At 42.1% G+C, this 18,638-nt stretch overlaps 1 protein-coding gene across 1 annotated transcript in view; it reads left to right on the top strand.

Moving 5' to 3' along the window:
- The window catches only part of adamts17 (ADAM metallopeptidase with thrombospondin type 1 motif, 17), a 459,909-nt gene that overhangs the window by 216,175 nt on the left and 225,096 nt on the right, over window positions 1–18,638 (top strand). Inside the window, exon 10 of the mRNA XM_080214008.1 lies at window positions 8,088–8,238. Within this exon, the coding sequence (XP_080070134.1) occupies window positions 8,088–8,238 (151 nt within the window). The remainder of the gene's footprint in view (window positions 1–8,087; window positions 8,239–18,638) is intronic.

The raw sequence follows: 18,638 nt of genomic DNA, 5'->3' as shown, positions 1-18,638 counted from the left end.
ACCATCAAGTGCTTGCAGTTTTGGAAAACTTTCCCTGTAACCAAAGCAGAATTACTGTCCCACAGACAAGTCTGGACCATTCTCCCTAGTCATCACTTGTCAATAGTTACAAAAGTACAAGCTGCATTAATTGCAAGATGTGGAGATGCTGACGTTGGACTGGGGTAAAACAGAAAGAAATCCCACAACACCAGTTTAAAGTCCAAGCAGGTTTATTTGTAACAAAAGCCATAAGCTTTCAGGACAGCCTGTCCCTTCGTCAGGTGGCTGGACGTTCTGATCGTAAAAAAGGACATAAAGACACAACTCCCAGCCACCTGATGAAGGGACAGGCTGTCCCGAAAGCTTGCGGCTTTTGCTACAAATAAACCTGTTTGGACTTTAAACTGGTGTTGTGGGATTTCTTTCTTAATTGCAAGAAACGGGGGAAGATGAGGGATGCCTGTGACTGGCAAGTGTGTAATGAATTACCCAACTTGATGGTTACACAAAACGTTTGAGTATAGTGCCCAGCTGACGGCTCATGGAATCCAGCAAAAATCACCAGCTTATGCCCAAAACTGGGATTGTATCAAGTATGAACATCAAATGGCATGACAATTTGATAAAACAGATGTTAAGTCAGAACAATATCCCAACCAGAAATACTGAGTAATCCTATTGTGAAGAAAGCATGGTCTAAGATGCAACATAAATAAGTTATCCCTACAGCAATCTGAAAACGTATAACATTCTCCAAACAGGATCACCGTAACTAAGTCTGGACAGATAAACAAACCATTGATATGTTTCAGAGATTAGTACATTTAACTTTATCCCAGAGGGCTGTGGATGCTGAATCATTGAGTAAGTTCAAGATTGAGATGGATACATTTCTAACTATTTAAGCTATAAAGGAATATAGAGATATTCCAGGAAAATGTTATTGAGCTATAAGATAAGCTATGATCCAGTTAAATGGCAGAATTGACTTGAGGGGCTGAATGGCCGACTCTTGCTCCTACTTCCCATTTTTTCATATTTCTACCATGGTATATTCAGGCACAATGTTATTTTGCTTTCAAGTATTAGTTTGATTATTTAAGCTTAAATCTCTGGTGTAAAAAAAAGGGGGATGTTATGATATAATGTACATGTGCCTTTAAGTGAGTGTATCTTAAACGGTTGTCAATCACTACCACTCAGGATGTGATACAACATAGAAACAAAGAAGATAAGAGCAGGAGGAGGTCATTTGGCCCTTCGAGCCTACTCTGCCATTCATTATGATCATGGCTGATCATCGAACACAACAGCCTAATCCTGCATTTTCCCCATAACCTTTGATCCCATTTGCCCCAAGTGCTATGTCCAGCTGCCTCTTGAATGCATTCAATGTTTTGACATCAATTCCTTCTTGTGGTAATGAATTACACAGGCTCACCACTCTTTGGGTGAAGAAATGTCTCCTCATCTCCATCCTAAATGAACAACGCTGAATCCTCAGACTGTGACCCCTGGTTCTGGACTTCCCCACCATTGGGGAGATAGTAGTCCTATGACGCTGAATTCAGTCTACAGCAGAGCATTTGAGGTCACATAGGAGTACATAGTCTCCCAGAGACTATTGTATGTATATACATTAGTTTTATTTTCAAATATACCAACGTAAGAACATAAGAAATAGGAGCAGGAGTAGGCCATCTAGCCCTTTGAGCCTGCCCCACCATTCAATAAGATCATGGCTGATTTGAAGTGGAACAGTTCCACTTTCCTGCTTTCTCCCCATAACCCTTAATTCCCTTGTCTATCAGAAACCTATCTACCCGTGACTTAAATATATTCAGCGAAGTAGCTTCCACCACTTCAATGTGCAGAGAATTCCAGAGATTCACCACCCTTTGAGTGAAGAAGTTCCTCCTCAACTCCGATCTAAACTGCCCCACACCCCCTTATTTTGAGGCTGTGCCCTCTAGTTCTGCTACTCTTTCTAAGCGGGAAGAATCTTTCTACCTCTACCCTATCTAGCCCCTTCATTATCTTATATGTCTCTATAAGATCCCCCCTCAGCCTCCTAAACTCCAACGAGTACAGTCCCAGTCTATTCAATCTCTTCTCATAGGCTAACCCCCTCATCTCCGGTATCAGCCTAGTGAACCTTCTCTGCACTCCCTCCAAGGCCAATGTATCCTCTCGCAAATGCGGCGACCAAAACTGCACACAGTACTCCAGTTGCGGTCTCACCAGTGCCCTGTACAGTTGCAGCAAGACCTCCTTGCTTTTATATTCTATCCCCCTCGCTATGAAGGCCAACATCCCACTCGCCTTCTTGATCACCTGCAGACTGGGTTTTTGCGATTCGTGCACAAGGACCCCCAGGTCCCTCTGCACTGTAGCATGCTGCAGCTTTTCGCTCTTTAAATAATAATCCCTCCTACTATTATTTTTACCAAAGTGGATAACCTCACACTTGCTAACATTATACTCCATCTGCCAGGTCCTCGCCCACTCACTCAGCCTATCCAGATCTCCCTGCAGACCTTCCGCGCCTTCCCACAATTTGCTTTTCCACTCATCTTCGTGTCATCAGCAAATTTTGTTACCCTACACTCAGTCCCCTCCTCCAGATCACCTATGTAAATGATAAACAGTTGTGGCTCTAGCAACAATCCCTGCGGCACTCCACTAGTCACCAACTGCCAACCAGAATAGCACCCATTGATTCCAACTCTCTGCTTCCTATTAGACAATCAATCCTCTATCCACTCTAACACCTTACTCCCAACTCCGTGTACCCTAACCTTTTGCAGCAACCTTTTGTGAGGCCTAACCTTTTGCAGCAAAAGAACTCCCTTTAATGTTTCATCAATTCTTGTTGTTGATCAGTGTGCTAACATTGAATGGAAAAATGTAATATTAAAAATTTCCAGGACAAGAAAGTATGTTCAATCCAAGAACCCACCCTTTGATAGATCCATTCCGATCAACCATCTTCACTCAATGCCCCTCAAATCCTTCTCTGTCCAGAAATGGATCCAATTGTCTCTCAAATCTAATTATATTTTCTATTTTGGTGTTTTCTGACACTTTATCCCACTATTCTAGTCCTCTTTGGTGAAAAGATTGATGCAATTTCCCTTCTTGTTTCTGACTTTCTAATCTTTAACAAGTGTTCTGACAAGTGTTGAACTCACACTGTAGTAAGTGATCCTGCAAAATTCAATGTGGTCACTTTGCAACCTCCCATTTCAAGGAGAACAAGGTCAAGTTCTACAACCTTATCTTGTTAATAAAATTCCTGATTCTCTAAAACAACATCATTCCTTGAATCAAACTAGGGCAAAAATATACACCCTACACCACATTGTTTTTGGTAGGATCTTCAATTTGACCAATGCTTTTCACTACAATGATGCAATTGGATTTGAATTGTGATACTGTACAGTAGGTAATAAAAAAAATTGTGCTCCTGCACTTGAATTAGAGAGCCTTGCCTGGAGGAAGCTCTGCAGCAAAGACCACCTCCCCCCACTCTCTCTCTCTCTCTCTGACCCCTAATTATGTTGAATGGTCCTCTGTGGGACGGCTCATTTATCTCAATTTTCTTCTTTTTCAACATGCAATTTTCCAACTTGACCCGAGCCATTAATTGCTGAAGCAATTAATTAATTGAGCAATTAATTGAACAAATAGCTGTATTATAAAGCTTTGTGGTGATCTGTGTGTGTAATGCAAACTACGCTTCCTCTATTCATTTTGTCAGTAATGCATTTTTGTCGATCTTAGATTTATGAAATATTTTCCTAAATCCTTTAATGATCTTATTTTGTGAATGTCCACCCATTATATATTTCCTGTCTTTTTTTGAGCTTTTCCCACAACAAATGCTCTGTGTATAATGTGTAGCAACATTTCCAGATCTTCATCTGTTAGTTGCATGCAGAGGGGATTTTCACAGTAACTTCATTGCAGTGTTAATGGAAGCCTACTTGTGGCACTAATAAATAAACTTAAAAACTTGAACTTAAACTTAAAACTTTTATTAGAAAAAAACTTAAACTTAGCATTCAGTGCTCAAGGAATGTATACTGAATTCATTGAACTTAGAAATAAATTTGTTAAAGCGTCATTAATTTTAGTCTTGTTCTTTTTTAAACTCTTGCTATTCGTTGTCAGAACCAGGTGCTGTGTGTATTAACTTTTATCATAATTATCTATAAAAAATTTAATATGTTTTAAGACAGGGATAGATAGATTTTTGATTAACAAGGGGGTGAAAAGTTATTGGGGGCAGATAGGAATGTGGCTTTGACGTTACAATTAGATCAGCCATGATCTTCTTGAATGGCGAAGTGGAGCCAAGTGGCCTGTTCCTGCTCCTAATTTGTATGTTTGTATGTTAATTATGATCAAAATAATTTATAATTTCTTCTCTAAACCTGAAACCGAGAAAGCTACAGCAGCTTACATTTATATAGCAAAGCATCTGAAGACTTTTCACAGGTTAATAAACAAATTGGACATCAAACCACATAAAGAATTACTCGGGTAGTTGACCCAAAGAGATAGACTTGAAGGGTAGTCTCAAAGGAGGATTTGTTATTAAGATCCCAGTTCCATCACCAAGTTGATGTGCTTCAGCAACATGGACAACCTAGATTATTGGATGTGCCGCATGAGTGGCCCTTCATCATCTCAATGGGCCGCAGGATTGAAATTGGACATGTTCATTGACTATGATCCTTTAATAAGATTGAATACTTTTAATACATGCTAGATGTTTTGTAATAAGTCATAGAAAAGGCTTAATCACTCATATATTAATAGAACTGGCATCAAATTCAAGTTGTCATAACAAAATAAATATTTACACTTTGGACACAGCGGGAGCGCATGGCTTTCAGTCAGTTGTGAGCAATCATCACGCACTTCACTTCATGTGCCCTTTCTTTCTGTGTGTATACTACTTCAATCATACCGGTAGGAAAAAAACCATGTGATTGAAATCAGCAGAATGCAGCAACCTGAATGTGGGCAACAACTAATGGAATGTCTTGTGGGCTGCACTCAGAACCCTGATGAGTTGCATGTGGCCCCTAGACTGCAGGTTGTCCACCAATGATGCACTTGCCCCTCTATAACATCGCTGATTTCCACCCTTTCCTCAGCTCAGCTGCTGCTGAAAAACTTCAGCCATGCCTTTTGTTATCTTTAGACTGGTCTATTCCAAAACATTCCAGGCTGGTCCCCCCTCCCCACCTTCCAAAATTCTGCTGCCTCTATCTTACCTCATACCAAATCCATTCACCCATCAGCCCTGTGTTCATTGGCCTGCACTGGTGCCCAGACCAGCAGTGTTTCAATTTTACAAAGCTTATCCTTGGTTTTCAAATCTCCTCCAGTCCCAACCCACCGAGATTTCTCTGGCTCTAATTTTGATCTCTTGTGCAGCCCCAATTTTATCACTCTACATTGGTGACCATGCCCTCAGCTACTTGGGCCAAGGCTCCGGAATTCCTGACCTAAATCTCTCCACCTCTCTCTATTCCTTTAAGGCACTCCATTAAACTTTTTTTGAAAAATATTTTGGTCTAATAATTCCTGTTGTGGCTCGGTGTCAATATTTTTGTGTGATTTTGCTCTTGTGAAGTTCCATGAAACGTTTTGCTATGTTAAAGGTGCTATGTGAATGCAAGTTGTTGTTCAAGTATAAGTGGGGAAGCAGAGATTTAGTGAGCAAAAGAGAAATACCTGCATTCTATAGCACCTGTCATAACACCTCAAAGCATTTTGCAGCAAATGAATTAATTTTGAAGTGTAGTTACTGTCTTAATGTAGATAAAAGAACAGCCCATTTGTGCACAGCAAGCTTCCACTAACAGTAATGTGATAATGACTGGGTAATCTGTTTGTTGTGATAATTGAGGTTTTGACAAGGGCTCCCCTCTTCTTTGAAATAGTGTCATAGGATTTTTACATCTATCTGAGAGAGCAGACATGGCTTCAGTTTATCATCTCAGCTTAAAGATGCAACAGGACAGCATTCCCTATGCATTGGAGCATTAGCCTGGATATTGGAGACTCTGGAGTGAGAGTTGAATCCACAACTTTGACTCCAAGATGGGAGCGCTGCCACTGAAGAGCTTAGAACCTAGGCAGCAACATACATCTTTTGAATCCTCAGGAAATCCCAAACTATGTTTGTAGCTAATAAATTATATTTTGAAGTGCAGTTACTGTTGTAATGCGGCAATACTAAAGTAATTTTCCTTCCTCTCCCTGTGTAAAGTTGATGTGGACTATTTAATAACTCCACTGGTTCCTCCCCTCCCATTGTTTTTAAATAGAGCATTATTTTTGCCCTTTGTTTACCGCAGCCAGTTGAAAAAAAATCCCATTCGTGTTCATCGAGATGCTATCAACAATTTAATATGGAGGTGCCTGCATTGGACTGGGGTGGGCGCAGTAAGAGGTTTCATAACACCAGGTTAAAGTCCAATAGGTTTATTTGGAATCACGAGTTTTTGGAGCCCTGCTCCTTTATCAGGTGAGTGAACTCACCTGCAGAAGGAGCAGCGCTCTTAAAGCTCATGATTCCAAATAAACATGTTGGATTTCTTAATCAGCAATTTGTTTTGCTTTTTTTTTGGCTGGTCATGTTTTACTATTTGACATTCAATTCTTATGTCTCCACACAATCTTTTGTGAACATTCTCCATATCGCTGATAGCAGCCCAGATATCTCTACTGAACAATACAGGCCTCTGGCAACTTTTCTTTGGATTATGTGAAATAAATTTCAGGTTTGGCCTCGCTAATAATTCTTTAAATATTTGCATTTTCCACTGTAGGCTTCCTAATCATTTTTGTGCTGTGATAAATTAATCTAATTCCTTGTTCAATTTGTGGCTCACTGTTCTTGTTCCAAACCCACATTGTCCAATTTGAATGACATAAGCACCATGACTCTTGACGTCTCTGTAAATTCTTTCTCATGTTAAGTGACTTAGTTATTACCAAAGATGAGATCCAGAATCACCATGGGTTTATGCGTCTGCTCAGCATACTGTATGAAGAAGCAACTGCATTATTTATGTAGCTGCTGTAGATAATGACTAGAGACGCACATGTTTCTAATTTGTCCTCTACGGCACGGAAGCGCTGCTGCCTCACAGTGCCAGGGACCCAGGTTTATTCTTGCCTTGGGTGACTCTGTGGGTTTCCTCCAGGTGCTCCGGTCTCCTCCCTCAGTCTAAAGATGTACAACTTAGGTGGACTGGCCATTCTAAATTGCCCTGCTGTGTCCTAAGATGTGTAGGTGGATTAGCCATGATATATGCATAGGATTATAGAGATAAACTGAAGGAGAGGGCCTGGGTAAGATACTCTATCAGAGAATTGATCCAGATTTGAAGGGCTGAGTTTCTTCTTTTGCACTATAGGGATTCTATGATGACACTATCCAGCTAATAAAAATCCCACATGACTGATGCTCCAGGTCATTCAGGGGTACTGTGTGCAGTTTTGGTCGCCGCAGTTACGCAAGGATATTTTGGCCTTGGAGGGAGTGCAGAGGAGGTTTACTAGGCTGATACCGGAGTTGAGGGGGTTGAGCTACGAGGAGAGGCTGAATAAACTAGGCTTGTACTCGTTAGAGTTTAGAAGAATGAGGGGAGATCTCATTGAGACGTATAAGATGATGAATGGGATGGATAGGATAGAGGTGGAGAGGCTCTTCCCACTCAGAAAGGACAGTAGGACTAGGGGGCACAGCCTCAAGATAAAGGGGGGGCGGTTTAGAACGGAGTTGAGGAGGAACTTCTTCACTCAAAGGGTGGTGAATCTCTGGAATTCTCTGCCCGTTGAGGTGGTGGAGGCTGCCTCGCTAAATATTCTTAAGACGCGGGTTGATGGGTTTTTGATAAGCGAGGGGATTAAGGGTTATGGGGAGAGGGCAGGAATGTGGAACTGAGCCACGACAGATCAGCCATGATCTTATTGAATGGCGGGGCAGGCTCGAAGGGCTAGATGGCCTACTCCTGCTCCTATTTCTTATGTTCTTATATTATGTTATGTTCTTAAGACTCTGTCTTTGTTATCATTAACAGGTCAAAAGTAAGTGCCTGCCTCTTGATAACTGACCCAAGAAGTCATTCTATAACACGACTACCACCCAAGCTGCCGGGAATGCATTACAGTGCTGATGAACAGTGTCAGATTCTCTTTGGAACAAATGCAACTTTTTGTAAAGAAATGGAGGTAAATTTACACAGTCCTCACCTTAACAACATTATTGCGATTGTTTGGAATTTTATCATAAAACACTCTGGCCCCATCCGCCATTGGAATTTTTTGGTCTTGTTGAAAGTCAGTGGACACTTGGCTGGCTCGCTGCATTCTCTCCGCGGCAATTCCCACCATGCCAGGGCCTGAAAATCCCAGATACGTTCTCTGCACTGTCTGTCTCCCACTTCAAATAGACGGGATAAAATGACACTTGAGTATGTCTGCTTCTAAGTGAATCTGCGGAAAACCAACACCAGTCTCCACACTTCCAAATTGGAAGTGTCCAAACTGGACTTGCAATTACACTTCCTAAAACAGTTTTTTGCACAACCGATTTTCTTTCTGGGCTAGAAGTGAGCTGGAGAGACCAACAGGCCAGGCTATTTTGGGAATTGGATAAAAATTCTGTTTTCACTCAATGAAATATGCTGTTTTATCTCACTCCTTTTCATAATCTGTTAAAAAAAAGTATGTGAGAAATAGTACAACCTGCCCCCAGCAGCAATTATTTTGTGGTTAAATCAAAGTAACTACCTTCGAAAAGAAAGAAGTAACACTTTATTCTTCTAATTAACAGTGAACAGGTTAACTAAACTATTAACAAATCGAATAAAACGCTATTCTAATGGATTGCTGTTTAGATAATTACAATTCCCACTTATTAACAAAAAAAATAGAACTTTTAGTCACACTCAAAATGCAGTTAGGTTTATCGAGAATTTGTCACCTCAATCGTACGTAGCATGAGTGAGTGACCAAATATACTGGCGCACTTGCAGGCATATCCAAGCAACTTGCAAAGCTGCTCCTTCACAGCAGCCGGCAGGTCAGGAAGAAGAGATCTCCCGAGCTGTACTGAGTACCCAACTACCATCAATTCCAGAAGTCCACATTTCCCCAACAGTTGTAATGGAATTACAGCAGACACCAAGGCAGCCACAGCCATGGGAACAATACTTTCCAGATAAGAAACTTCACCCAGACAAGCAGCCACTATCAACTTGCACTTCTCTCATTAAGAGACCTGCACAATTTAAGGATTGCGTGTGCAATACGCATTGACTGACTAGCAGAACAAACAATTGTTAATGGATGAGAACAGTGTGTGTTTAGTAGGTAATTTGACTAACACTCAGTCACACAGATTGTGCATGCAAACATGTCCTTTGTAATCTAGGAAAAGGCAGTGTGCTTGTATCTTTTATTAGATATGAAAAGGGGATGTTTGAGTTTTGAAATCCAACAGTATACATCTCTGATCTGGTTTGCCATAGTCATGTGATTCTGCCATGAGGCAAGCACCATTTCTAATCAGTTCAAAAAAGCCTCTCACTGAGACAGTCACTCAAGAAGACTGCTGTTCTTATATGGTGCCATCAAGGAGACCTAGCAAAACTGAAGTCCAAGGGAAACGGAGTTGGTTGGTGTCATACCTGGCACAAAGGAAGATGGTAAAAAGTCTGACAACACCAGGTTTTAGTCCAACCTATTTATTTGATAATATACTCGCAAGCTTTCGGGTTAGCCCCTTCGTCAGGTGAATGGAGAGTTCTAGCCTCACACAGAGCATATAAAGCACAGACAGTTTACAGATTACTGATTAGAATGCGAATCCTTACACCTAACCTGCTGTTCAAGACCTGAAGTGGCTGATAATGTGAGTGGAAGGAGCACTGATCACAGTTTAAAGAGATGTGTATTGTCTCCAGACAGTACAGTAAGTGAGGTTTTGCAAACCCAGGCAAGTCACGGGGGTTACAGATAGTGCGACATGAACCCAAGATCCCTGTTGAGACCGTCCTCATGTGTGCGGAACTTGGCTATCAGTCTCTGTTCAGCGACTCTGCGCTGTCATGCGTCGTGAAGGCCGCCTTGGAGAATGCTCACCCGAAGGTCAGAGGCTGAATGCCCGTGACCACTGAAGTGTTCGCCAACAGGAAGGGAACAGTCTTGCCTAGTGACTGTCGAGCAATGTTCATTCATCCGTTGTCGTAGCATCTGCATGGTCTCCCCAATGTACCATGCTTCGGGACATCCTTTCTTGCAACGTATCAGGTAGACAAAGGAAGATGGTTGTGGTTTTTGGAGGCCAATCATTTGAGTCTTGGGATGGGTTCCTCAGGGTAGTGTCCTTGGCCCAACCATCTTCGCTTGTTTCATCAATGATTTTCTTTCCACCCTAAGGCCAGAGTGGGGATGTTTGTGGATAACTGCACAATGATCAGCAACATTCGCGACGACTCAGATACAGAACTAGGCTGAGTCCAAATGCAGCAAGATCTGGACAGTATTTAAACTTGCACTGAGAACTAGCAACAAACATTTGGGCCACACAAAAGCCAGGCAGTGACCACTCCAACAAGAATCTAACCATTGGATAGAATCTAACCATCTTCCCTTGATATTGAATGACATTACCATTGCTAAATTCCTCACTATCAAAATCTTGAGGGTTAAAGTTGTCCAGAAAATGAACTGGACCAGCCATGTCAGTACTGTATTTGCAAGATGTGATGATGTGGAGGTGCCGGCGTTGGACTGGGTAAACACAGTAAGAAGTCTCAACACCAGGTTAAAGTTTATTTGATAGTAAACCCGCAAGCTTTCGGGGTTTGCCCCTTCGTCAGGTGAGTGGAGAGTTCTGGCCTCAGACAGAGCATATAACAGCGCACACAGTTTACAGATTACTGATTAGAATGCGAATCTTTACAACTAACGTGCTATTCGAGTCTTAAAGATGCAGACAATGTGAGTGGAAAGAGCATTAGGCATAGGTTAAAGAGATGTGTATTGTTTTCAGACAGTACAGTAAATGAGGTTTTGCAAACCCAGGCTAGTCATGGGGGTTACAGATAGTGCGATGTGAACCCAAAATCCTGGTTGAGACCGTCCTCGTGTGGAACTTAGCTATCAGTCTCTAAGCCTCTTAACTTTTATTTCATCCATCAGTGATGAACTGTGGCAGCAATGTGTACCATCTACAAGATGCACTGCCTTCATGAAGGTTTCTTCGACAACACCTTCCAAACCTGTGACATTTACCACCATGAAGGACAAGAGCAGCAGACACATGGAAACACCACCAGCTGCAAGTTCTCCTCGAAGCCACATACCATACTGACTTGGAAGTATATCACTGTTCCTTCAGGTCACTGAGTCAGAGTCTTGGAACTTCCTCCCTAACAGCATTATGGATGTAACAATACCAGGTGGACTGCAGTGGTTCAAGCTGGTGACTCAACACCATCTTAATGGTTATTAGGGATAGGCAATAAATGTTCGCCTTACTAGCGACACATGTGAGTGAATAAAAAAAAAGCAATGATTTGAAAAACCTGATTGAGGCATGCATTTTCGTTATCAGGGCATGTAGCTCATTGGGAAATTTCCTTTGCTACCAGAAACATTTGTGGATATTAGGAATGGGAGCAGCATATTATCGGCCATTTGTAAGTGACTCTAGAGTCATTTTTCTTCCACCAAACCCCTACCCCACACCACCACATCATCATGCCTTCCCTCTCCCATCCCTTGGAATATACATTACTGCTCTAGAGAAACGTGTGACTGTGGACTGACTGTTGGTGCCTGATATTCCAGCCCTGCTGTCTTCCTGCAATGGGCTGGGAGATCATGAGAGATCTCAAAAGGCTGATGTTATCAGCAGAACACAGCTCAGTTTTGGACACTCACAGAGCATATTCCCTCCAGGTTACAGCAACAGGCTTTGGTAGGACTGTCCAATTTAATGCTGGCTTCACAGATTTTCAATGATAAATGCAAACCACGAATGCATGCACCATAACATTGCTAAACAGCAAACACCATCTAAACTGCTACATTTTCAGCTAATTAAAGCCTAGAAACACATGTGCCACAGTGGCAGCAGAAGAGATCTATAAAATAGGGTCTTTGTTCTTGCATGAATTTCTTGAAGCTTTGACCTCACTCTTGTCGAGCTTTTTCTGTGAACATCTGGTGCTGATTAGGGAACATGAAAGAAACAATGAAGAGCAGATGCAGCCTGAGACCAGTTTTTTCCAAACCTGCCCTTCACTGTACTCCACTAATGTGGGGGAGGGGAAACCACAGCTTCTGCTGCTCATTTCTGACTTGAAAAAACAGAGCGCCTGCTGGTTGAAAATTAGTGGACGGTGGTTGGCTTGTGGGCACCTCATTGACGCCCGAGGTGTGTTCGATGCAATTCTTCAGCAATCCATCGTCTTGTTCCATTCCTCCCATCCCTCAATCTCTCTGGTTACATTCTTCTGCATCCCTTCAATAGCTGCAATCTTTTTTGGACTGTGGTGAGCTCAACAATACTCTGTATCAAGATCGCTTCAATAATTTGGTATATTGACCTTCCAATTAATCCCAATATCGACATCTGATTTGCTGTACTCTCTGACACTAAGCATTCTTGTGAAAACTATTGCCTATTGGGACGTCCAATCACTTTCATGTTCTATGTACACCGATTTCGTTCAGTCATTTCCTGCGTTTCTTTGACACCATGAAGTTTTTTGCATTTCTTTATGTTAAATTTCCCAAGTACATTCACATTCCCTGTTGCTTATCCAACTCACCTTAGCATCATCTGCAAAAGTTGCCGGTGTGCTGGTGGCTCCTAGCTCCAGATCATTTATGAAGGTATTAAACAAAATGTCTCCAAATGGACTCCTAGGGGACCTCATTAACATTCTTCCAGGCTGATTACAGTCCACATACCACCCTTCTCTGGGTCTTGTCAGTCATTTAGCAAAGTAAATATGTGGGGATATGGGGAAAGGGCTTGGGTGGGATTGTTGATTGGTGCAAGCTCTATGAGCCTTATAGTCTAGGTCTGCACTGTAGGGATTCTATAATTATTAATACAAGATTCTATGATTAATTATTAATTATGAATGGACCCTTCCTGACAACTTATTGAAGTACCTGTGTCCCACATCCACTGTCTCACCCATTAAAGCTCCTTTGTCTCATAGAACCACAGAAAAGTTACAGCGCAGAAGGGGGCCATTCGGCACATCTTATCCATATCAGCCCAAAGACATCCAGGTGCTCTTTCTAATCCCATCTTCCTGCACTTAACCTACAGCTCTGTAGCTTACAGCACTTAAGGTGCAAATCCAAGTACTTTTTAAGAGTTTAGGGTCCCTCCCTCTTCCACCAACTTAGGCAGTGAATTTCAGACACCCACCGCCCTCTGTGTGACAAAGTTCTTCCTTATGCCCCTTCTACACCTTCTGCCACTTATCTTGAATCTGTCCCCTTTCTCTCGAATTCTCCATTGAGGGAAACAATTTTATCCTGTCCGCTTTATTTCTTCCCCTCATAATATTGTGCACCTGTATCAAGTCACCCCTCAGTCTTCTTTGTTCCAAGGAAAATAATCTCAACCTATCAAATCTCTCCTCATAGCTACATTTTTCTGGCCTTGGCAATATTGTTCTAAACTTTCTCTGCACTCTCTCCAGAGCAATTACTTCCTTCCTGTAAAATGGGGACCAGAACTGCACACAATACTCTAGTTGTGGCCTCACCAGTGCTTTATACAATTCCAACTTGTACCCTTAATTTTAAATTCTATATCTCTGCCAGTGAAGGAGAGTATTCCATATGCCACCTTTACAACCTTGTTTACTTGAACTGCTGTCCCCAGGGACCTGTGTACTTGTACGCAGTGATCTATCACTTCATCTACCCCTCTTAGTAGATTCCCATTTATTGTGTATTCTCTAAAACTGTTTGAGCTCCCTAAATGCATTAGCTCACTTTTCTATGATAAAATCCATCGGCCACTTCAATGCCTATTCCGCCAACCCATCAATATCGTTTTGTAGATTAGAGCCATCCTCTACACTATCTTCTTAGCCAATCTTTGCGTCATCTGCAAATTTTCCAAATGCGTCCCCCACGTTCACGTCCAAATCGTTAATATAGAACACAAACAGCAAGGATCCCAACTCCGAGCCCTGTGGAGCATCACTTGAAACAACTTCTCATTTATAAGGACATTCATCAGTCATTATGCTTTTGTTTCCTGTTTTTAAGCCAAATTTTTATCCAGTTTGTCACATTACCCTGTACCCCATGGGCTTTTATTTTATTCATCAACCTGCCATTTGGGACCATGTCAAATGCATTGTTAAAATCCATGTAGACAAAATCCACTGCACCGCTTTAATCAGCCCTTCTTGTCACTTCCTCAAAGAATTCAATCAAGTTTGTAAGGCAAGACCTTCCTTTAATAAATCCATGTTGACAAGTCCATGCCTTTTTATGTGACAGTTAATCTTCAAAGAAAGCCAGTAAATTTGATTGGCAAGCCCTCATAAACCCTTGACTGTTTTATATCACAGAAGTGTTACTTTGCATAAGAAGGCCATTGTATCTTCAAATAAGCATAATGGTTTAATGCCAATCTCCTGCCTTTTCCCCATTCTGCACGTTGTTTCTATTCAGATAATCATCTATTGGCCTCTTGAATGCTTCAATTGAATCTGTCTCCACCATACTTACAGGCAGCGTGTTCCTGATCCAAACCAATCATTGTATGGAAAAGCTTTCTCACACATGCCATTTGTTTCTTTTGCAAATCACTTTAAATCTGTGCCCTCTCATTCTTGATCCTTATATGAGTAGGAACAGTTTCTCACTTTCTACGCTATGATGTGGCCCCTTTATGATGTTGAACACCTCGATCAAATCTTTGATTTGATTTATTATTATCACATGCATTGGGATACAGTGAAAAATATCGTTTCTTACGTGCTACACAGACAAAACATACCATTCATAGAGTACATGCGGAGAAGGAAAAAAGAGGGTGCAGAATATAGCATAACAGTCATAGCTAGGGTGTTGAAAGAGATCAGTTTAATATGTGGTAGGTCCATTCAAATGTCTGATGGTAGCAGGGAAGAAACTGTTCTTGAGTTGGTTGGTACATGATCTCAGACTTTTGTATCTTTTTCCTGACAGGAGAAGGTGGAAGAGAATAGGTCTGGGGTGCATGAGGTCCTTGATTATGCTGGCTGCTTTTCCATATAGATTGTCAGTGGATGGGAGCCTGGATTGCGTAATGGACTTGGCTACATTCGCAACCCTTTGTAGTTTCTTGCAGTATTGATCGGAGCCATACCAAGCTGTGACACATCCTGAAAGAATGCTTTCTGTGGCGCATTTGTAAAAATTGGTGTGTGTCATAGTGGACATGCCAAATTTCCTGAGCTTCCTGAGGAAGTAGACGCATTGGTGGACTTTGCTAACTATAGATCAGCATTGAGAGACCAAGACAGGTTGTTGGTGATCTGGACACTTAGAAGCCTGAAGCTCTCAACCATCTCTATTTCATCACCATTGATGTAGACATTTCCTTCAACCTCTCACCAAGGAGATCAGTCCCATGTTTGATAAGGTTCACCATGGTAGGCTTCTGCAGAAAATGCAGATGTATGGGATTGGGGGTGATCTAGGGAATTGGATCAGGAATTGGCTAGCGGATAGGAGACAGAGGGTGGTGGTTGATGGTAAATATTCATCATGGAGTTCGGTTTCGAGTGGTGTGCCTCAGGGATCTGTTTTGGGGCCACTGCTGTTTGTAATTTTTATTAATGATCTGGATGAGGGTATAGTTGGGTGGATTAGTAAGTTTGCTGATGACACCAAAGTCGGAGGTGTGGTAGATAGTGATGAAGGGTGTCATAGTTTGCAGGAAGACTTAGACAGGTTGCAGAGCTGGGCCGAGAGGTGGCGGATGGAGTTTAATGCGGAGAAGTGTGAGGTAATTCACTTTGGCAGGAATAACAGATGTGTCGAGTATAGGGCTAACGGGAGGACTTTGAATAGTGTGGATGAGCAGAGGGATCTAGGTGTATGTGTACATAGATCCCTGAAAGTTGGGAGTCAAGTAGATAAGGTTGTTAAGAAGGCATACGGTGTCTTGGCGTTTATTGGTAGGGGGATTGAATTTAGGAGTCGCAGCGTCATGTTGCAACTGTACACAACTCTGGTGCGGCCGCACTTGGAGTACTGTGTGCAGTTCTGGTCCCCACATTATAGGAAGGATGTGGAGGCTTTGGAGAGGGTGCAGAGGAGGTTTACCAGGATGTTGCCTGGTATGGAGGGGAGGTCCTATGAGGAGAGGCTGAGGGATTTGGGGTTGTTTTCGCTGGAAAGAAGGCGGCTAAGAGGGGATCTTATTGAAACATATAAGATGATTAGAGGTTTAGATAGGGTGGATAGTAATAGCCTTTTTCCTCTGATGGAGAAATCTAGCACGAGGGGGCATGGCTTTAAATTAAGGGGTGGTAGTTATAGGACGGATGTCAGGGGTAGGTTCTTTACCCAGAGGGTGGTGAGGGATTGGAATGCCCTGCCTGCTGCGGTTGTAAATGTGCCTAGTTTGGGGGCGTTTAAGAGATCCGTGGATAGGTTTATGGACGAGAAGGGATTGGTTTAGGTTAGTGGGTCATTGTTTTGTAACTGGTCAGCGCAACATCGTGGGCCGAAGGGCCTGTTCTGCGCTGTAATGTTCTATGTTCTATGTTCTATGTCTCCAAATCTATCCTCGTAACTGAAGTTTCTCATCCCTGGAACATTTCTTGTAAATCTCTTGTGCTTTCTCTCTAATGTGTTCACATCCTTTCTATAGTGTGTCCAGAACTGTACAAAATGGGCAGGGTTTTCTGGCTGCGCTCACCCCAAGGCAGGATTTTCTGGTTTAAGGTCAACGGACCTTCCATGGTCTGCCCCTCACCCACTGAGTCCATGGCGGACAGAATGGGAAGATTTGCCCCAATATTACAGCTGAAGTCTAATTAGAATCTTTATAATTCAGCATAACCTCCTTGCTCTTGTCCTTTATGGCCCTGTTAATAAAACCAAGAATACTGTATGCTTTATTAGCTGCTCTCTTCACCTCTCTTCCTACCTTTAATGATCTTGGCACCTGTACGGCCATGCCCTTTGCTCCGGCACCCCCTTAACAATTGTACCTCATATTTTTTGTCTTTCCATGTTCCTCCTCCCAAAATACATCGCCTCACAGTTCTCCATATTGAACTTCATCTGCCACCTGTCTGCCCACTCCACCAACTTGCCTCTGTCCTTTTGAGGTTCTACACTATCCTCCTCCCAATTTACAATACTTCCAAGTTTTGTATTATTCTCAAACTTTGAAATTTACCTTTGCATACAAATATGTAAGTCATTAATGTATCTCAGGAGAAACAGGGGTCCCACCACTGAGCCCTGGGGAACATCACTGTAAACCTTACTCCAGCCCGAAAAATAACGATTGACCATTACTCTCTGCTTCCTATTATTCAGCTAATTTTGTATCCATATTGCTACTGGCCCTTTTATTCTATGAGCTAAAACTTCTCTCACATATACAAATGTTCCATTACTTTGTTGTTAAGAGTTTATAACTTTATTTACACTGGTTTTAGTTTTCTGGGTCATTTCTATTTTCATTAAATTGGAGTAAGATCTTTTCTGTCCTAGCATCTCTCCAATATTCAGTCATTTTGGGAAGATTTAGGCCTACGTTTCTGTAATTTACTCCCTTTCTTTTTTGGGATTCTCAGACACATTTTTTCTGACTGTGGGACATTATTCACCTTAGGTTTGCGCAGCTGTTTGTCAGCCATGTTGGTAGTGATGTGAATAATGTCACAGCTTGCCTCTAGCACACCCGTCATTACATTTCTAAGTCAAATCGTCATCTGTTTCTTCCTTGGCAAAAAAAGACAAAGAAAACCAATGTATTAAATGTTGGTTTATATTTTCTCTGGCACACTTTCTTCAGATGCTATTACATCCCTTTATTTGGTTCAAACACAATGTCACTATTTTATGCATCCTATACCTCAGACTTGCTCAGGGGCTGGATGGAGCTTGCCTCTATACAGTCCCTGGCTCCAGGTTCCCAAAATCCCAATCAATTGGGTTAATATCAATGGAAGATTACTCTTGGACTGCTCCTCCAATCATGGGCCATTCCTCTCCAGCTCTTGCTTCTGATCCTAAGAGCAGCAAATGAGAGTGGAAAAAGTGTTTAATTGGAGGGATTGGTGAATATGCTGAGGGCTGCCAGGCCGAGGGAAGCGAAGCCTTCCCCGGTGGCCCCTGAGTGAAAAGTTTGGACAAGCTTGCGCTACCCTCTTTCTGTTTTTGTTCAGGTGGAGCCCAGCTGGTCTGTGTAAACTTACCTTGTAAATACCAGACAAAAGCTGATTCCTATCTCAAAGTCTCAGCTACCTGCTCTCCTTTTTTTTCACTAGCACATTGTGCAGACAGTGTTCCAGAATAAACCACACTGCCAGTCCTCCCCTTAAGTTTCAGGATCTTGCTTTCTATTGTCCTGA

This window comes from Carcharhinus amblyrhynchos, chromosome 28 (genome assembly GCF_965287045.1).
Source record: "Carcharhinus amblyrhynchos chromosome 28, sCarAmb.v2.hapA, whole genome shotgun sequence".
NCBI classification, from domain to species: Eukaryota; Metazoa; Chordata; class Chondrichthyes; order Carcharhiniformes; family Carcharhinidae; genus Carcharhinus; species Carcharhinus amblyrhynchos.
The sequence above is the reverse complement of the archived record's forward strand: the minus strand, read 5'-3'. Positions and strand labels throughout refer to the sequence as shown.